Source organism: Clupea harengus, chromosome 8, assembly GCF_900700415.2.
Source record: "Clupea harengus chromosome 8, Ch_v2.0.2, whole genome shotgun sequence".
Classification (NCBI taxonomy): domain Eukaryota; kingdom Metazoa; phylum Chordata; class Actinopteri; order Clupeiformes; family Clupeidae; genus Clupea; species Clupea harengus.
This window is the reverse complement of record NC_045159.1, coordinates 5502714-5521315: the sequence shown is the minus strand read 5'-3', so window position 1 is coordinate 5521315 and position 18602 is coordinate 5502714. Positions and strand designations below refer to the sequence as shown.

At 44.0% G+C, this 18602-nt stretch overlaps 1 protein-coding gene and 1 long non-coding RNA gene across 2 annotated transcripts; both read right to left on the bottom strand.

The window, feature by feature from the left end:
* Window positions 1-72: 72 nt before the first annotated feature.
* Window positions 73-18389, bottom strand: casr (calcium-sensing receptor). The gene is made up of 12 exons (XM_042708428.1): window positions 18069-18389; window positions 17535-17841; window positions 17194-17405; window positions 15451-15754; window positions 15207-15313; window positions 14428-14680; window positions 13946-14212; window positions 13264-13387; window positions 7209-7467; window positions 6768-6981; window positions 842-1204; window positions 73-445 (listed from the first exon to the last, which is right to left on the bottom strand). The coding sequence occupies exons 1-12, from the start codon at window positions 18260-18262 to the stop codon at window positions 143-145; spliced, it is 2907 nt and encodes a 968-aa protein (XP_042564362.1). The 5' UTR covers window positions 18263-18389; the 3' UTR covers window positions 73-142.
* Window positions 4092-4725, bottom strand: LOC122133078. The gene is made up of 2 exons (XR_006152530.1): window positions 4482-4725; window positions 4092-4373 (listed from the first exon to the last, which is right to left on the bottom strand). It is a non-coding gene; the product is annotated as an uncharacterized LOC122133078 (long non-coding RNA).
* Window positions 18390-18602: the final 213 nt, after the last annotated feature.

Genomic DNA, 18602 nt, shown 5'->3' with positions numbered 1-18602 from the left:
ATACACACACACACATACACACACACACATACACACACTGTGTGGAGCAGGTGTGTGTGAGATGCTGTGTGGAGCAGGTGTGTGTGTGATGCTGTGTTGAGCAGGTGTGTGTCCATTTTTACACATGTTCTCTCTCATCCTATCAGGGCTTGGACAGCTCCGAGTCCCTCCTCCTGTCGCAGCCAGACATTGACATCCCCTCAAAGCTAACTCGGGGCGCCCTGCCCCGCTCCCGCTCCCGCCCGCTCTCCAGAGACCCCCCCCCCTCCATCTCAGGCTTGGAGGATGAGGATGAGGAGAGCGAAGGTGAGGAAGAGCGTTTGCGCGAGGCGTTGGAGCCGTGGCGTAGCGTGGCCCTGGCGGCTGCTTTGAAGGCGTGCGCTGCCGTGCTGCAGCGAACCTCCTCCACGGTGTTGCGAGACGGCTTGAAGAGCAGGATGTAGACCTGGATTATGATAGATTAGCATTAGCATTACCTGGATTATGATAGATTAGCATTACCTTAGCATTAGCATTACCTGGATTATGATAGATTAGCATTAGCATTAGCATTACCTGGATTAGGATAGATTAGCATTAGACCTGGATTATTAAAAACATTTACATTAGACCTGATGTAGATTTGGGGGGGTGCCCCCTCCACTACCTGACCTGACGATTATGCGTGGGTGTGTTTGAGCAAGCTTCTGTGCTCAAGTGCCCCCCCCCCCCCCCCCCACCTCCCCCCTGTTTGGTTTGTTTTGGCGACATGCCTGACAGAGATTAACATTAGTCCTGACTCCAGGCTATTGGTGATAATGTAACAGAGGACATCGATACAGTGACAAAGGTGAACACTCACTTTGTTGAAGAACAGGCAAGCCAGCATGCTAAAACTGGAGGCCAGGATTGCGATGACCTCCACTGCCGACACATACTTCCCATGGGTGCTCACGTACGCCGGCACGAACGAGCCCCACACAATGAAGAATATGAGCATGCTGAACGTGATGCACTTGGCCTCTGTGAAGTTCTCTGGAAGGTTCCGGGACTTGAAAGCGAACAGGAAGCAGGCAGCCGCCAGCAGACAGGTATAGCCAATCAGAAGTCCCAGAGCCATTGTTGACCCCTCGTGGCAGGTGACCACAATGACCTCATCATCCAGCTCATGGTTTTCATAGCTGGCTGGAGGGGCGTTATACAGCCACACCACACAGATCGCCACCTAGGGTTAGCCACATGCTAATTAGCATAAATAACACACACCAAACAGATCGCCACCTAGGGTTAGCCACATGGTAATTAGCATAAATAACACACACCAAACAGATTGCCACCTGGGGTTAGCCACCCGTGAATTAGCATAAATAACACACACCACACAGATCACCACCTAGGATTAGCCACATGTTAATTAGCATAAATAACACACAGCACACAGGACATCGTTACTTTAAAGGACCCATCGTATGCCCATTTTACCACAAGTTGATATGGTTCCTTGAGGTCTTAATGAAATGTCTGTAACATAGTTTGGTCAAAATACCACAAGGATCATTATAAACTGTACCCTTTTACCCTGCTTGAAACAGCCCTTCTCTCAAACAAGCTGTTTTGAGCTCCTATGCTAATGAGCCAGCTAACCCCTCCCCCCTCCCCCTCCCCCTCCCCCCTCCTCCGCGGTTTTGGGATACTCTTTGAAACGTTTGAAACGAAAAATATGGCCACTGGAAACGAGATAGAGATGTAGATTGTTCAGACCCTGAACAAGAAGAGGCTCCCAAACAAGTTCAAGAATTTAGGGTACAACAGGACGTTTCTGAATGGTAAGTAAACTTTGTCAATTCTACATTTATTTTTTACTTTGGCTAAGGAAATATGGTCTGTTGTCGGTGTGGAGAGCATCGCAATGCTAGTAAATAGTGTGTGCATGTACGAGTATGTAACAAATACAGTGTGTTTATAGAAGTTACTAGCCTGACGATGTCATACTCATAATTCTAGTCAGAATATGAGTCTGATATCGCTCCATTGGGCTGTGATTATGGGGCGTGTTTCAACCGAACCAGGAGAAAAAATGCCTCTTCGCTCAATTGGTTACCTACAACCAATCAGAACAACGTAGTATGTGACCAGGGGCAGCTGATACATTACACTTTTACCGGATCCCGTAGGAAGGAAGGCAAAAACATCTTTTCGATTGACAAATGCCTTAATCGCGTTTCTCTGTTCCTCTTTCAAAATGAATGCACTGTCAATGTCTAAATGGACTCGAATCTATACATTTCAGCTCTCCAGCGGCAGCCATGTTTGTTGAAAACGAATTAAACTCGTGTGTTGGTGACGTGGTTGGTTACGTTACTGTTGATCATCTGTCCATCATCGTATAAAGCCCGCCTTAACAATTTGATTGGTACGGCCAATATCTGTCCGCAGATAATTTCTCCTCAATGGAGTAATGCCAGACCGAACTTCCCAACCAAAAAATGTGTGGGCGGGGCTAAGTTCGGTCTGGTATCCAGGCTAGGAAGTTACTGTTTGTGAAAAGTGTTTATATAAATGCCGGTAATGGGAACGCCATTATGCCTGCTACACGAGCAACAGCCAAACAAATACACCCTTCTCGTCAGTGTTCTGTCAGAATACAATACTTTTTCTAAGCTTTTAATTCAACCAGATGGCTTGCAGGATAGCTAGCTATCTACCATGTGCGACTTAGCTTGCTTTTGATGGCTGGACTTTTTGTTATGTATCCTGTTTAATAATTTTTCTCATAAGTGGTGCATAGCAAAATACACAAGTTAAGCTCCAGCTGTAACGTAAAATATTATCTGACAACAGTAATGGACCAAGCAGGTGTAGAACATAACGTACTTACCTCCGTTTATTAGCGTTCAAACCTTGTTTTCTCATTATATCGTTGTATTTGTCGACTTTTGTCACACAACATTCAAATACACTTTACCTGCAATGTTGTCACTTTTTAAAACTCTCTATCTATGCAGGTGTATTTGTGCCAAGTGTGAGCAAATTCCTACAGAGCCTGAGAATCAATGCTGCAGGAAGATACCACAGGTAGAATTATTTATGACATTGTAAATATGCAGTCATCATCTGTTTTATATTCCATGTCACTTACACTTTCAATATTCAAGGTTACAAGAAGACTACTGCAGCTTCAGAACCAAACTACCTGCATGGTCGACCACCCAGGCCTGGAACCTGTGTTTGAATGTGTTCTCACTACAGAATGCATTCAACATTTACAGGGCAGATTATGGGCCTTTACGTCAAAGAGGAATAGAGCAGTACGTTTATTTTTTTTTAATGCATGAGTTATCAGTCATTTCTGCAATACAAATATGACTGGCGAATAAAATACAATAAATTACTCTTCCCCCTGAATTATTTTGCTAACTGCTCATCTTACACGTGTCAATTGTTGACATGTTACACATCAAACACTAAAAGCACACAAATCTTTTTGTATACACTTTTATTGTTAGAAAGATTGCTAGAAAGAATGCCACAGAGCTTTTTAAACATAGTTATTAAATGTACTGGCTGATACATAGGTAATAAATACAAAAAATACCAAGTATAATAAAAACATTGATTACAAAATTACACTTTGTGCCATCAGTAGCCATACTGTAAACAAAGGAACACTTTATATATGTGTGTCACCTTTTATTCTCCAAATACAATGTAAACTTTGCTCAGCCGTTACAGGTATTTGGCGTACAGAAGCTTTGTTAGCTGGTGTTGGGGCTATCTGGGCCGGAGAATCAGGGTGGTCCTGCCGTCCTGCGTTGTGCTCCAGATACGAAGAGTGTTCCCTGATGCACAGGGAAGTTATACGGGGTTCAGACCTGCCCTTGATTGAACCTCGACACATAGCTGGCTATAACTTCCCGCTTGTCAGGTTTCTCAAACTGGGCAGAGAGATCCGCGGGTATTGGGATCTTCAGCACCTCATTCACATATGGGGCCGGGTCCTGAAAAAGCTTGTGAAAGATGAGGATCTATGTACCCTGTAATACAAAAAAAAAAAATCCAAAACTTTTACACTGTTGCACATTTTTGTATTTATTATTTGATTTTTATTATTATTTTGTAATTATATTATTCTATTTATTATGAAGACCATTTAAAGACAGCAGTTAATGTATATGTTATTTATGTTTCACATACTGTTTGTACATAGTTTGACTTTGTGGAATTTTAAATAAAGCCTGTGACACTCACGGAAGGTTTCTGCTTTCACCGGCTTTGCAGTGCACTCGCCCTTCTTATATTTTTGGAAGTTCACTTTAAATAGTGGCTCACCAGCTGAACTTGTTGCTTGGGGACGCCCAGCATTTTCATTGAAATGCAAGGCTGCCAGGTAGAGTCTTTGGGGAGAAAATAATACGTATAAGAGCATGTGTGTATAGGTGTATAATAGTTTGTATAATACATAATAGGTATACATTTCTTTGAAAAAATGATCGTACTGTTACCTGCATAACATTCCAAGAAAAGGAAAGACTACGTTTTTGGGCGCAAAACGCAGAATGACGCTGTGGAAAGACTCCAACGACGAGGTTTGGTAATGAGGGCTCAGCTTCCCCACATCTTTTAGAACCCTCTTGTTAGTCAACACCTTCTCCAATCTGCAGAAGGCTAGTGTCCCTGTAAAAAAAGGGGGAAAAACATAACTATAGATTCAAAGTGATTATGGCATTGGTTATTTGGTTTGTTTTATATATATATATATATATATATATATATATATATATATACACAACACACACATATATGTACTATACACATATAGTACATATATGTACATACACATATAGTATATATATAGTACATGTATATAAACACAAGCCTTACATTTACAATGCAAATTGGGTGAACATACCTGCTGTCAACCATTTGCTCTTGTCAACAAGAGGGCTAATTGCCTTGAATCATATATGCAGGCGGACTATTAACACCTCTCCCCACCCCAATCCAAAGCCCTTTGACAAGGGCTAGCTTAACTGTTCACACAAAAATGCGTTAGCCACATATTGGCTCCTACACAGTACAACATGCTAATGTCGCTAACTTTTACACAAAGCCTATCATTTCACGAGACTAGATCTTACACGCTAATGGTAAAGTTATTGTTAGAGAAAATTAGATACAAGTACACATTTCCCCAAAACGCAACAATGGTGACATCCCCCAAGCCCTCTAACATTGGCAAAGTCGCTAACCGCCCACACTATTTACTCAACGGTCAAAATAATTAGTTTGAAAGATACTTACAATTACCTCGTCTGTACTGCGTTGAATAGATGGTAGATGGTCTTGCAAGCTCAATCTTGTTGCCAGTCCAGCGTTATATTGGCCCAGATTGGTAAAACAGTCCAATTCAAAATGGCTTGCGCACACCAACAGACTTTTGCCAATTCTTTCCGAAACATTACAATTAAATATGAATTCAATCCATTTCACTCTTGTCTCTTCTGAGGCTGGGAGATTATGTACAGATCTGTGCTGATTTGTGCAGCCGACCACAGCGCATCTTGAGGGCTCCATGCTGATAGCTAGCTTTCCCAAGTGTATCTGAAGTTTTCAAAAATGAAGTGAAATGCATTGGCAAATCTATAAGTGAGTGTAGGGGGGGGGGGGGGGATGAGATGGGGGGGGGCAAGGCCATGTAAGAGAGACGCCCATATCATTGTGACGGGAGACTGTTAAGGAAGCTCATTGGCAGTCACTCAAGCATGACGTTTCTGACGTACAAGAACCATAACAAATCGCGGGAGTTGTTTTTTTCCAGAGTTTTTGGGTCGGTAGACATGGCAGATACCCAAATTAACGTGTAGAAGCACTAAAAAAGTGGAATTTTCATAATATGTCCCCTTTAAGTCAGTTTACCAGTTGACGTTTATAATCAGTAGGTGACTAAGAGGAGTACACTAGGGTCTGTTCTTCAGTGGGGTGTGTGTGAGTGTGAGTGTGAGTGTGTCTGTGAGTGTGAGTGTGAGTGTGAGTGTGTGTGTGAGTGTGAGTGTGAGTGTGAGTGTGTGTCTGTGTCTGTGTGTGTGAGTGTGTGTGTGAGTGTGAGTGTGAGTGTGAGTGTGTGTGTGAGTGTGAGTGTGTCTGTGTCTGTGTGTGTAAGTGTGGTCTTTGTGCACATACAGTATATACTGTTACGACCCTGGCGGGTCTGGGCCCCGCCCTGTGATATCGGCATGCTTGTTCTCTCTCCCTACTTTTCCCAATCTCTCTCTGTCTCTCTCTCTCTCTCTCTCTCTCTCTCTCTCTCTCTCTCTCTGTCTCTGTCTCTGTAGCAGGTGATGTCCGGGGAACAGGTGTGTCCTTGATTGGCTGGGCTACAAAAGCCCTGACCAGCCGGCAGTCAAGAGAGCTCTGGTCCTCCCGGCATTTGGCGTTTGGATTTTGGATCGCCGTTGTCATTTGTTTTGTATTAACCCCTAGACTGACTTTGCATTCCATTTGGGTTACTATTCACAACACTGAATCTCACCACACTTTTTTCATCCTTCATTATATAAATATAACCTTTTTCATTTAATAAATAACTTCTTATTATAAATTCTATGTGGCCTCCCCTTTATGTTTCAGAATCAGAATCAGAATCAGAATCAGAATCAGAAAGGTTTTCACCTACCAGGATTTTTTTGTGGTACGTTGGTGCAAACAATAAACATACACAATAAACAATAACATGCAATAATTCATGCATTGAGCTGTGCCCCCCCTCTGATCCAGCGGCCCGTCCTCACCTGAACAAAGGTGAACAGGAACACCAAGAGGAACTGCAGGTTGAGGCCCCACCATTTGCGATGGACGCTGGTGGGGATCTTGGCCTCGAAGACCAGCAGCACCCGGTTGGTCTTCACCAGGATGCAGGAGATGCAGAGCACGAAGCTGACGCCGAACGCAGGCTGGCGCAGCCGGCAGCTCCAGTCTTTGGGTCGGCCGATGAACGTCAGGGAGCTGGGGAGGGAAAGGAAGAGGAAGAGGGCGCTGATGAAGATGACGGGGAGGGAGGGGGGTACGTTTACATGTTACTCAGGGACAATGAAGATGTAGTGTGAAGTGTGATAAATGTAGTGTGTATAGGTTTTCTCCCCACTACAAAAAAATGAAATACAAAAAGTTAAAATAATCTTGGTCAATAGCGAATTATTTCTATCTATCTATTTAGACATCCAACTTCACACCTTAGGAAGCAGAAGATCAGTGACGTCAGCAACAGGTATGAGAGTTCTCGATTGGCCGCTTTGACAATAGGCGTGTCCCTGAATTTGATGAATAGTGCCAAGACGAAAGCCGTTGCCATGACGCCCAAGGATGCCAGGATCGCCAGGGTTACCCCGAAAGGTTCCGCCCATGACAGGAAGTGGATCTCTTTCCGGAAGCAGCTGGTGTGGTTGCCACGCGACCAGGAATCGCTTGGACATTTAGCGCACACACTTGCATCTAGGGAAGCAGGGTAGAGAGAGAGAGAGAGGTTAAGAGAGAGAGAGGTGTTAAATTAGACCAGTCGTTCTCAAAGTGTGGTCCGCAAGTGCCCCGTAGTGGTCCGCGACGGCCACAAGTAAATTATTGCGACATTTCTAACATACAACTCAGAACGTGGAGAACACAGTCAGTAGAAGCCTAATCTATTAAAGAGTAGCCTAATCTATTAAGAAGGTCATGGATCGGTGGCTTAAGAAAATTAAATGCCAATGCCTCTGACACAGACAAAGAGAAGGGTCACTCCCGCCGCGGACCTGCTGCATTCAAACAGCATTTTTTTTCTCCCGCTGCGGAGACAGCAAGATGATAACTTCTGTATTGTGTGACGTTAGATAATGACAACTCATAATTATGAAAAGTTGACTACTAGGATGGCTATATTAATGCCAGTCGGCTAGCCTACGGTTGGTGGTGAATTACTGCGGTCGCGTGGTCGGTATGCGCATCGTTGTGTTTATTGGTGTTTAGTGATACATTGGCGTGTCTGAGTGTGTGATGGGAGTATGAGGCTGTGAGCAAACTATAGTTTGTAACTTAACCAAGTCACGCATGGAGCAGGGTTCCAGATGCTTTGCCTAGCGCATTGTCATATCTATAACTAGCCTACCAATAAAAAAGGAGTGCCCACCCGCGAAAATCACGTGCCGCTAACAATGTGCCTGTTCCGGGGATATACTATTTAGTTAGATGGTCCGCCAGTTTTTTTTTATTGGCTAAGTGGTCCTTGGTCTGAAAAAGTTTGAGAAACACTGAATTAGACCAAGGTCAAAGGTCAGACCAGTAAAAGCTCATCAGGGTTCTTGATGAGTGTAAGGGGTCAGGCCTCCAGGGACGTTACAGATTTGATTAAAGCCCCTAGCCTACCTGATTTCACTATAACAATTAGGATTAAACATGTTGAAACATGCAGGAGCTATGTACAGGTCAAGGAGACAAGGAGATTGTTAAAAGTTCATTTGTTGAACCACTAGAGGGCGATGTGTTCAAAATTGTCTGTTTGGGCATGTTTGTGTATTCCTTTTGTTTGTGCATTCCTTTTGTAATTTGTAATTCATTTGTAGTGTGTGTAATCTGTCCTTCTCATGAAATGTTTAAAACAGATGAAGTATGTCCGTGTTTGATGGCTGCTTTTTAAACAAAATTCACTTTGGTTAATAGCAATTTATAAATACTTTATAATACCATATAAAGACTCTGAACAGCTTTGACTTTGTGTGATGGTTTCGCCTAATTGAATGAGAGGAGAATGCCACTGTTGCACCAGTAAGCTAGGTTGGAGCTGTATTTATGTATATATTTATAATACCAATCATCCAATGTTTGTGAAAGAGATTATTACTTCAACTACAGCTTTCTGAGCAGGTAGCTTAGTTCTCGACGTTCAGTTTGAGTTTTACTTCAGCCTACTTACAGTGCCTGACAGGCCCAAGGGCCATCACATCTAGACATCTAGTCATTTACCGTTTATCATAGTTTGTCAAGCACATATTTCATCAGTCTCAGTGTATTTTTTAATTTAACTTCTGTTCAATTACTTGAATGATACCATGATGGTTTACTTTACATACTGTGGTGAGTGGATGTGTGTGTGTGTAACATACTGTTGGTCAGTGAGCTAGAGTGTGTGTGTGTGTGTGTAACATACTGTGGGTCAGTGAGTGGATGTGTGTGTGTGTGTAACATACTGTGTGTCAGTGAGATAGAGTGTGTGTGTGTAACATACTGTGTGTCAGTGAGTGGATGTGTGTGTGTGTGTGTGTGTAACATACTGTGTGTCAGTGAGTGGATGTGTGTGTGTGTGTAACATACTGTGTGTCAGTGAGTGGATGTGTGTGTGTGTGTGACATACTGTGTGTCAGTGAGTGGATGTGTGTGTGTGTGTAACATACTGTGTGTCAGTGAGTGGATGTGTGTGTGTGTAACATACTGTGGGTCAGTGAGTGGATGTGTGTGTGTGTATCATACTGTGTGTCAGTAGAGTGGATGTGTGTGTGTGTGTGTGTAACATACTGTTGGTCAGTGAGCTAGAGTGGATGTGTGTGTGTGTAACATACTGTGGGTCAGTGAGTGGATGTGTGTGTGTGTATCATACTGTGTGTCAATGAGTGGATGTGTGTGTGTGTGTGTAACATACTGTTGGTCAGTGAGTGGATGTGTGTGTGTGTGTGTAACATACTGTGGGTCAGTGAGTGGATGTGTGTGTGTGTGTGTGTAACATACTGTGTCAGTGAGTGGATGTGTGTGTGTGTAACATACTGTGTCAGTGAGTGGATGTGTGTGTGTATCATACTGTTGGTCAGTGAGTGGATGTGTGTGTGTGTAACATACTGTTCATCAGTGAGCTAGAGTGGATGTGTCAGGCCTGTGTAGCCTGTGCACCAGGCTAGGACTAGGTCCCTTAGTCTCTCTCTCCTCTGAGCACTCTCTTCCTAGTGCCAATCACGTCACTAATTGGGGGGTGGAGTCGGCATCTGGGACTGGGACTGGGACAGAGTTCCCCTTGCTCTGGCAATAGCACAGACAGATTTAGTTCAAGGGGTGGCGTAGTCAGCTGTACACTAGGGGGCGCTACACCAGCATGAGGGAGATGTACAGTAACAGTAATTCCCCCATTGGGCGTAACTGCACTAGTCCTACCCCCCTGGGGATCATTTACAGTGATCTCATCCCTTAGAGTGTTTAGTAAGGACCAGCATGCCAGACTGCTGTAGTATTTTGGGTCAGTGAAAACATTGACAATATTTGCAGTATAGATGTTCGTTTTTGCATGAAGGTGAAAAGTCTATGATCATCAGTCTTGTGATACACAACTGTATACTGCAAAATGACTTGGTTCAAAAAGAATGTTTGTGGCATGCAAGAAGATTTTTGGAGCCAGAATGAGTTATGTTTATTGTTATTGTTTATAGTTACGAAAATATTAGGATATAATGAAATTAAGTGTTTGCATTTATCATAATTTAATTGAATAATATTTTGTTGGTATTTGGATTTGCTTTGTGTACTGCTAAGCAATGTAAGAGGTGCGAAATTGCGTTGGCCACGGCCCACTTCGTCAGGTGACTGCAGCACCTGACCTCATGGAGATAATTAAAGCAGTCTGGACGCGTCACTCGAGGGACAAGTTGGCAGGCATGCAGCCAAAAGGTTTTTTGACCGCAGCAAGCGCTACATTGGGAAATATGGAAATCATTGAACCCCTGCTGTTTCGCACCTCCAGGTTGTACCATCTCAATGCAGGTACATCATTTTTGTTCATCTTTTTTTGCAATAAATCAACTATCAACTAAAACCCATCAACCTACCGAACAGTGCTTGAAGCGCGTCAACCTAAGGCTGGAGTAGGAACTTGGTTTTACAAAGATTTTCCAATAGTTTGTAAGGTTGTAAATGAGGGTCCAGTTTCTTTCAGGTTATTTATTCTATTCTATTTATATTCAAGTTACATAATAATAATAATAATAATAATAATAATAATTCATTTAATTTGTAATGCACTCTTCATTCAGAAGAATCTCAGAGTGCCAACATATTAGAAACTAACTATAATAATACAATAAAATAAAAATTAGTTAACATAAGCATAATTGAAATTTTTAACATTTTAACATAAGATTTAACACAAGGCCAGAAATGCCTTCCTGAATAAAAATGTTTTTAGTCCAGCTTTTAGTCCAGCTTTAAATACATCCTTCTACTACATTTTTACTGTATATATCCACTTGGAAACTTGAGTTGAAATTAGTGACATGGATAACATTCAACTTATACAACAGAGTATTCAGTTAGTTGGAAGCAAGTTATAATGATCATTCATTGTTAGTGAAAGATAGACAAGTTATAAGGATCTTTTCCCACGGACCCAAACACAGGCCCAATCAGTCCAAGCAGTGGTGGATATCAATACATCCTGGTCCTCACTGTCACATTTTCAAAATGGGGGGAGGCCTTTCCAACAAGAAACTGTTCAGCACTAAAATCCTGGTTCAAGAAGTGTTCAGCCGATGGGGAATAACTAGAGAGATAGACCCCACTAGGGACCAGTTTCACTGGACTAGTGATGAAACAAACAATGCATTTGTGCATTTGACAGAAATGTAACATCCCTTAGCATCCTCAATCATCGGGGCTTGTGGAAAAAACAAATTGAATGATGAAGACTACCTTGGCGAACAAATCAAACGATGAAAACTACCTTGGCGAACAAATCAAACGATGAAGACTACCTTGGCGAACAAATCAAACGATGAAGACTACCTTGGCTCTAAGGCAGTCTAGACCATGGGCTAGGAGTAGCATTAATGCTAACCTGGGGTCCCCTTGGGCTAGGAGTAGCATAGGGTGACCAGACGTCTTCTTTTACCCGGACATGTCCTCTTTTCGAGACCTAAAAAATGCGTCCGGCAGGGATTCCAAAATCGTCCGGGATTTTGCCTCGTCGGATATTTGTGTTTCTCTGGGTCTTTCACAAACTAGTTTTTACGCCCTTACAAGTTTTGGAAAGGGTATCTCCCTTACGTTCCACCTTCCTGCGCGAGCTCTGACTGTAGAGAGAACTGTCATTGGTCGACCGCCCTCTCAGTGTTGCCAGATGCACGATAATTATCCTCCAAAGTCGATCATTTTGAGCATTTGGTACGATACTTCGCCATTTCCAATCTGGCAACACTGAGCACCTTGCCGCTTCCACTAGTTCCATTGTTGACAACAGCACATGACATCTGCATGCGGAAAAGATGTCAACATTTCGTCGCGGGGGAGGGGTGCGGGGTCATCTGCATGTGAAAAATATGTAAAAACTTCGTCGCGGGGGGAGGGGGCGGGGTCATCTGTATGCCGCAACGAAATGTTGACAAATTTTATAGTGTCCTCTTTTTCACAAACTGAAATATGGTCGCCCTAGAGTAGCATGAATGCTAACCTGTGGTCCCCATGGGCTAGGAGTAGCATGAATGCTAACCTGTGGTCCCCATGGGCTAGGAGTAGCATGAATGCTAACCTGTGGTCCCCATGGGCTAGGAGAAGCATGAATGCTAACCTGTGGTGCCCATGTCTTTATAAAGGTCCCCTAATGTTACAACACTGTATGAATTCATGACTCTACCATCATGACTCTAAATTATGAAATTTCCAGCTGACCTTCATGCTTGAGGAAGAGGAAGAGGAAGAGGAAGATCCCCTGCCTGACCTAGAAGGCATAAGATCTTATCTCAGTTCAGCCACTAAATCCCAGCACGGAAAGTGCTAGAAACACGCCTTTCCAAGGTAAAAAAAACTTCAGGAGAAACTTGCACAAACTCCTGTATATCAGCACAAGAACATCAAGATCCGGTGGTGGATGACAGTAGCTGATATTGGTGTAGTAAAGAAAACAGTTTGCAGGAACTTTGCAAGATTTAAATGTAGTGTAGGGTCTTATTGGGGTGATAATATTTCCTAATTTCTAACAGTTAGAAAAGAGAAACAGATAGCTGTAGATGGAATCAAATACTAAGAACAAATCTGTTGTAATGTTTACGATATCAGTCTTTTGTTATACCACTAGGTGGAGCTCTAGTATAAATTAACACCAGTTTAGCACTTCCTCTGATTCTGTATGCACGAGTAAAGTACCTGAGTATACTCTGTATTGCAACCTCTGCTATTTCATATAAAGCTTCAACTCGATATATCATTCTCCGTGGTCCGTGTCTTTGGCTAGGTTACCACAAAAGCCATAGAGGGGTAGGGGGATGACTAGACAGACATTATTACCCTTGTGATCGCTGAATTCTCCATCGGAACACTCGGTACACTCAAAGCAGCAGGTTGGCATCCCGTCAATGATGCCCTTCCGTGTGCCGGGGTCACAGTCCTCACTGCAGTTAGAGAACGGCACCTGCACAGGGGGAAGGAGACATATAAGGTGGTGACCACATGACACCTGCACAGGGTCAAGGAGGTGACCACATGACACCTGCACAGGAGGAAGGACACAGATAAGGTGACCACATGACACCTGCACAGGAGGAAGGACACAGATAAGGTGACCACATGACACCTGCACAGGGGGAAGGAGACAGATAAGGTGACCACATGACACAGGGGGAAGGAGACAGATAAGGTGACCACATGACAATGGGGGAAGGAGACAGATAAGGTGACCACATGACACTGGGGGAAGGAGACAGATAAGGTGACCACATGACACAGGGGGAAGGAGACAGATAAGGTGACCACATGACACAGGGGGAAGGAGACAGATAAGGTGACCACATGACACAGGGGGAAGGAGACAGATAAGGTGACCACATGACACAGGGGGAAGGAGACAGATAAGGTGACCACATGACACTGGGGGAAGGAGACAGATAAGGTGACCACATGACACTGCAGAATTCTTTTCTGAGTGTTCCATAACATCTGTGAACAGGCAGAAAAAAACACAATAAAGAACCTCTGTCAGTTGTCCAGTAAATATGAGCTTTACCTCTGTCAGTTGTCCAGTCCATATGAGCTTTGTGCGGTCGATGTACAGCTTTCCTTCCCCTCTACCATTGGCGCTGAGATGGTAGCCAACCTCACGGAACTCCACTGAGCTGTCACTAGGCGACCGATGCCAGTTCACAATGGTATAGTTGCCATGGAGCTCTGTTCCTTCATTAAAGCTGACAAGTTCCCCCAGGCTGTCATGGAAACGAAGGTGTCGAAGCTGCTTTAGGATCTGAAGAACATGTTGAAGTTTATTGTCATTAGTTTGTTTTCTGCGTGTGAATAAAAAAGAAATGGTGGGTTAGGGTGATTGGGGGGGGGGGGGTTAGATGGAGGGGGGGGGGGGGGGGGTGAGTCCTTGGGAGGGGCCTTTCCCAAACAATGCAAACATTAATAAGAGCACAGCATCGTGAGAGAACATAAAAGAAGAGAGGAGAAGAAGAGCACCTGCCATGCCTCCACCCTCCGTATGTCAGCGCAGGAGTTGTTGGCGAACAGCCCTTTCCCCGGCTTGCACGTTAAGATCTCCTGCAGCGCGTGGGCGATGGCATAAACCGCCACGTAAACATTATAGGATATCCGCAGGTGTGTGTAGTCCAGGTATTGCGTCTCCACACTGGACACGTCCTCGTCTCCAGAGCAACGGGGACGAAGGCTTGCTCCACCCTCCTCACCCTCCACCTCACTCCCTTCCTGCTTCCTGATGTGTTTATAGACAGACTTCATTCAATATCACAACAACTCCTCAGGTGAAATTTAACACATACAAATATAGAATACACTATATCTCCTTCCAAACAACTAGACTGACAAACACATCTGTTCCCTAACCCAAACACATCTGTTCCATCTGTTCCAGCTGGCTGTCATGTAAACACATCTGTTCCAACTGACTGTCATGTCCGTATCAGGTCAGTCGAGTGTTCAACAGATTGTCACAGCATCATGAATTATTAACACTCACAACACATAACAGCAACTTAGTAATGTCTGAACAAGTGTGTGACTGTTATAGCATGCTAACCGGGTAAGCGTTAGGGCTAACTGGAATATAACTTAATTGTGAGTGGGTTAGGGTTAGGGTTAGGGGCTATTTGTAGGCTAAATGGATTATCAAAGTGTTCTGAGCTGAGTATGCGCAGTATTTCCTGATTTACTTATGAGCAGATCAGTAATATTGTTTTTTTCTCTTTTTGAAAGTGAAAGTGAAGATATGCTGTGTTCACCTCTCCCTCCTGGTGGACCCTTCCTCATCCTCCAGGTAACAGTTGAAGGTCTCCTCCCAGAACTCCCTGACAAACTCATTATGGGAGCTGCTCAGTCCGGGACGAATCTGCCATCATAACCAAAGCGTCTTTATACATATTTAACGGTGGTCACGCTGAGTATCAAGTTTTAATTAGGTTAGAATAGGCAGACTATGTAAGAGTAAATGCTATTTGATTGCTAAATGTTATTGAGATTATGTACCTGCCGCAGAAAGTCACGGAAGCCCGGTATGGGGCCGGCCCTCAGGGCGAAGCCCAGCGTTCCCACCATGACGTCCAGGTACTCGGGTCTCGCGATCAGTGAGGACGTGGCCCAGGCTTCGCTTGCTAGCCACACGCGACCTGTCAGGTTCCGACGGGCGAGCTCACGCACCAGTGGCTCCAGGTCCGGCGCCGTGGCGAATGCGGCGATGACGCGAGCAGACGAGTTCTGGATGCGGTCGGCCAGCGCCTGCACCTCCGCCTCGGTTGCGTACTGGGAGATGAGCTCGTTAAGGTCGATGCATCTGCACAGAGGGAGTGAGGGAGGAATAAGCCAAGCACCTATGGCTTTGTAGGAGACTAAGGAGAAAGGAGGTGGTTCTGTTGATTTATTGTCAATGTTATGTTTGATAAACGTTAATGCCCTTTTTCACTCTGGCAGGGGGACTGCCAATGGAAACTAGCCTTTTGGCTATAATTGGGTGCATTTACATTTTAATGTTCATGAATGTACACTGTCCCTCTTGATCAAATAAACAAATTGATTGATTGATTGATTGGTTCAAATGAACCATGCTATGACTATTCTACAATGGCAGGAACCTGATGTAGATGATATTGGATATCCCTGAAACCACGTGTATGCAGGGGAGGTATTGGACAACTAAATTATGTCATTTGAGGCAAATATAAGGTTTGGCATGGAACCCAAATATGAGGTTTGACATTGCTGAACCCAAATATGAGGTTTGACATTGAACCCAAATATGAGGTTTGACATTGAACCCAAATATGAGGTTTGACATTGAACCCAAATATGAGGTTTGACATTGAACCCAAATATGAGGTTTGGCATTGAACCCAAATATGAGGTTTGACATTGCTGAACCCAAATATGAGGTTTGACATTGCTGAACCCAATTCCTGGTACCAGTTCCCCATGTTCCTCTCTTCTCCTTCCCTTCTTCTCCCTCACTATTTCTCTTTCTCAATCTAGTGAACCTAACCCTAACCCTAGCCTCTCAGTCTCTTCTTACTTCTTACTTCTGTTTGAATCTTTGTCTCTCTCTCTCTATCTCATCCCTTTGTGTCTCTCTCTCTCTCTCTCTATCTCTCTCTCTCATCCCTCTCTCTCTATCTCATCCCTTTGTCTCTATCTCTATCTATCCCTATTGTCTCTCTCTCTCTATCTCATCCCTTTCTCTCTCTATCTCTCTCTCTATTGTCTCTCTCTCTCTCATCCCTTTGTCTCTCTCTCTCTCTATCACATCCCTTTGTCTCTCTCTCTCTCTATCTCATCCCTTTGTCTCTCTCTCTCTATCTCATCCCTTTGTATCTCTCTCTCTCTCTCACTCTCTCTCTCTATCTCTCTCTCTCTCTATCTCATCCCTTTGTCTCTCTCTATCTCATCCCTATTGTCCATTCTTCAATCTCTCTCTTTACTCCACCCTTTCCCCATCCCTCTCACTTACACTCATATCTCAGATTTCAACATCCCTCTCTTGTTTCTTTAATCTGTTTTCCTTCCTTGGTTCTTTATCTCTCTCTCTCTCTTGAGTTTAAATCCCGATCTCCCTCTCATTTCTTTAATCCCTCTCTCATTCCTTTAATCTTTCTCCCTCTTTTTTCTTTAATCTCTCTCCCTTTCTTCTTTCTTTAACCTCTCTTCCTCTCTCATTGTTTTTAACCCTCACACCCTCTGCTGTTTCTTAAACCCTCCCTCTCCACTCCTGCAAACACATACATGTCTCTCTCCAGCATCTCGTTCTCGAACTTCTCTACAGCCGGCCTCCCGTAGTCATCATCAGACGCCACGGCGATGACCCAGTTCCAGCCAAAATGGTCAATGACTGCGGCCATGGCAACGGCCTGCTGTTCATCTGATGGAATAGTGCGCATGAACGACTGGAACTGCTGGCGGTTGCTAAGGAGACGACTGGATGAGCCATATGAGATCTAATCAAAAAAGCCAAAAGAACGTGGTGTTAGGAGTATTAGGAGAACGTGGAGTACTATTTTTTCTGTAAAATAACTTTGAACAACAACATCAAGAACAACAATAATAATATTAATACTAATAACAACCTGTGGGATGTAGAACAGCCCCAGGAGGTTTGCCACTGAAGTAGAGACACTCGACCCTGTTGCCCCGACAACTGCAATTGTGGATGGAACCTTTCCAGAACAATTACAGAACTCGTCGAGGCTCAATGAGTCAATCTTGTTCTGTGCCACAAAACTCAAAGTGGCCTCAAGTGCTTTAGAGACGGTGTTGCAGGTGTCATGGATACGGTAGCCGAGGGTGACGTTGGGGAGAAGCTCAGTGCTGTTGTTGATCTGGTCCACTGCAAAAACCATCGCTTGTAGCCATCGGAAACCACGGAAATTGAACCTGTGTGTGTGGAAGGACAGCGATCAAGAGTGATACACAGGTGTGGAAGGACAGCGATCAAGAGTGATACACAGGTGTGGAAGTGAAAGTGAACCTGTGTGTGTGGTTAGTGGGCAGGATCGTGAGATGGTAAGTGAGTATGATAGTGAGATGGGTAGTGAGTAGGATTGTGATCGTGAGATGGTTAGTGAGTTGGGTGAGTATGATCGTAATCTTGAGAAGCCCACCTGACACACTCAGTGGCCTCGGGCCGTGCTGCCAGGTCCTGGTCATGTGACTCGACGCCGAGGTGGATGGGGAAGAGCCCCCCCAGCATGATGTCGCCGCTCCTCTGGGCGCGCTGCTTCGGCCCGTAACTCCACCCGGGCACCACCAGGCTCCAGACACACACTAACACACACCTCCACACACACACTTCCATCCTCTCCGTCACCTGTTTCAAAGGGAACCCACGTTAGAGATACACACACTAACACACACCTCCACACACACACTTCCATCCTCTCCGTCACCTGTTTCAAAGGGAGCCCTGGTTAGAGATACTCAGCCATATCAGAGTGGGGACTTGTCAAAGACACACCAACATCAGAGGTGCCCATATTTAAAGGTAATAAAAATAAAAACATAAGCATAAAATACTATAATGTTATTATATAGGATATTTATATACCGTGTGGTTAATAAAATACTATAACGTTATTTCTAAACCGTGCGGTTAATACAATACTATAATGCTATTTATATACCGTGCGGTTAATACA

Coding starts and splice junctions, on each gene's coding strand:
- casr (XM_042708428.1), bottom strand. CDS start 18,262: ATGGAAGTGTGTGTGTGGAGGTGTGTGTTAGTGTGTGTCTGGAGCCTG. Junction 17,406..17,534: donor GGCTGTTCTACATCCCACAG/GTTGTTATTAGT, acceptor TTTTTTGATTAG/ATCTCATATGGCTCATCCAG. Junction 446..841: donor CTTGCCTGTTCTTCAACAAA/GTGAGTGTTCAC, acceptor ATCATAATCCAG/GTCTACATCCTGCTCTTCAA.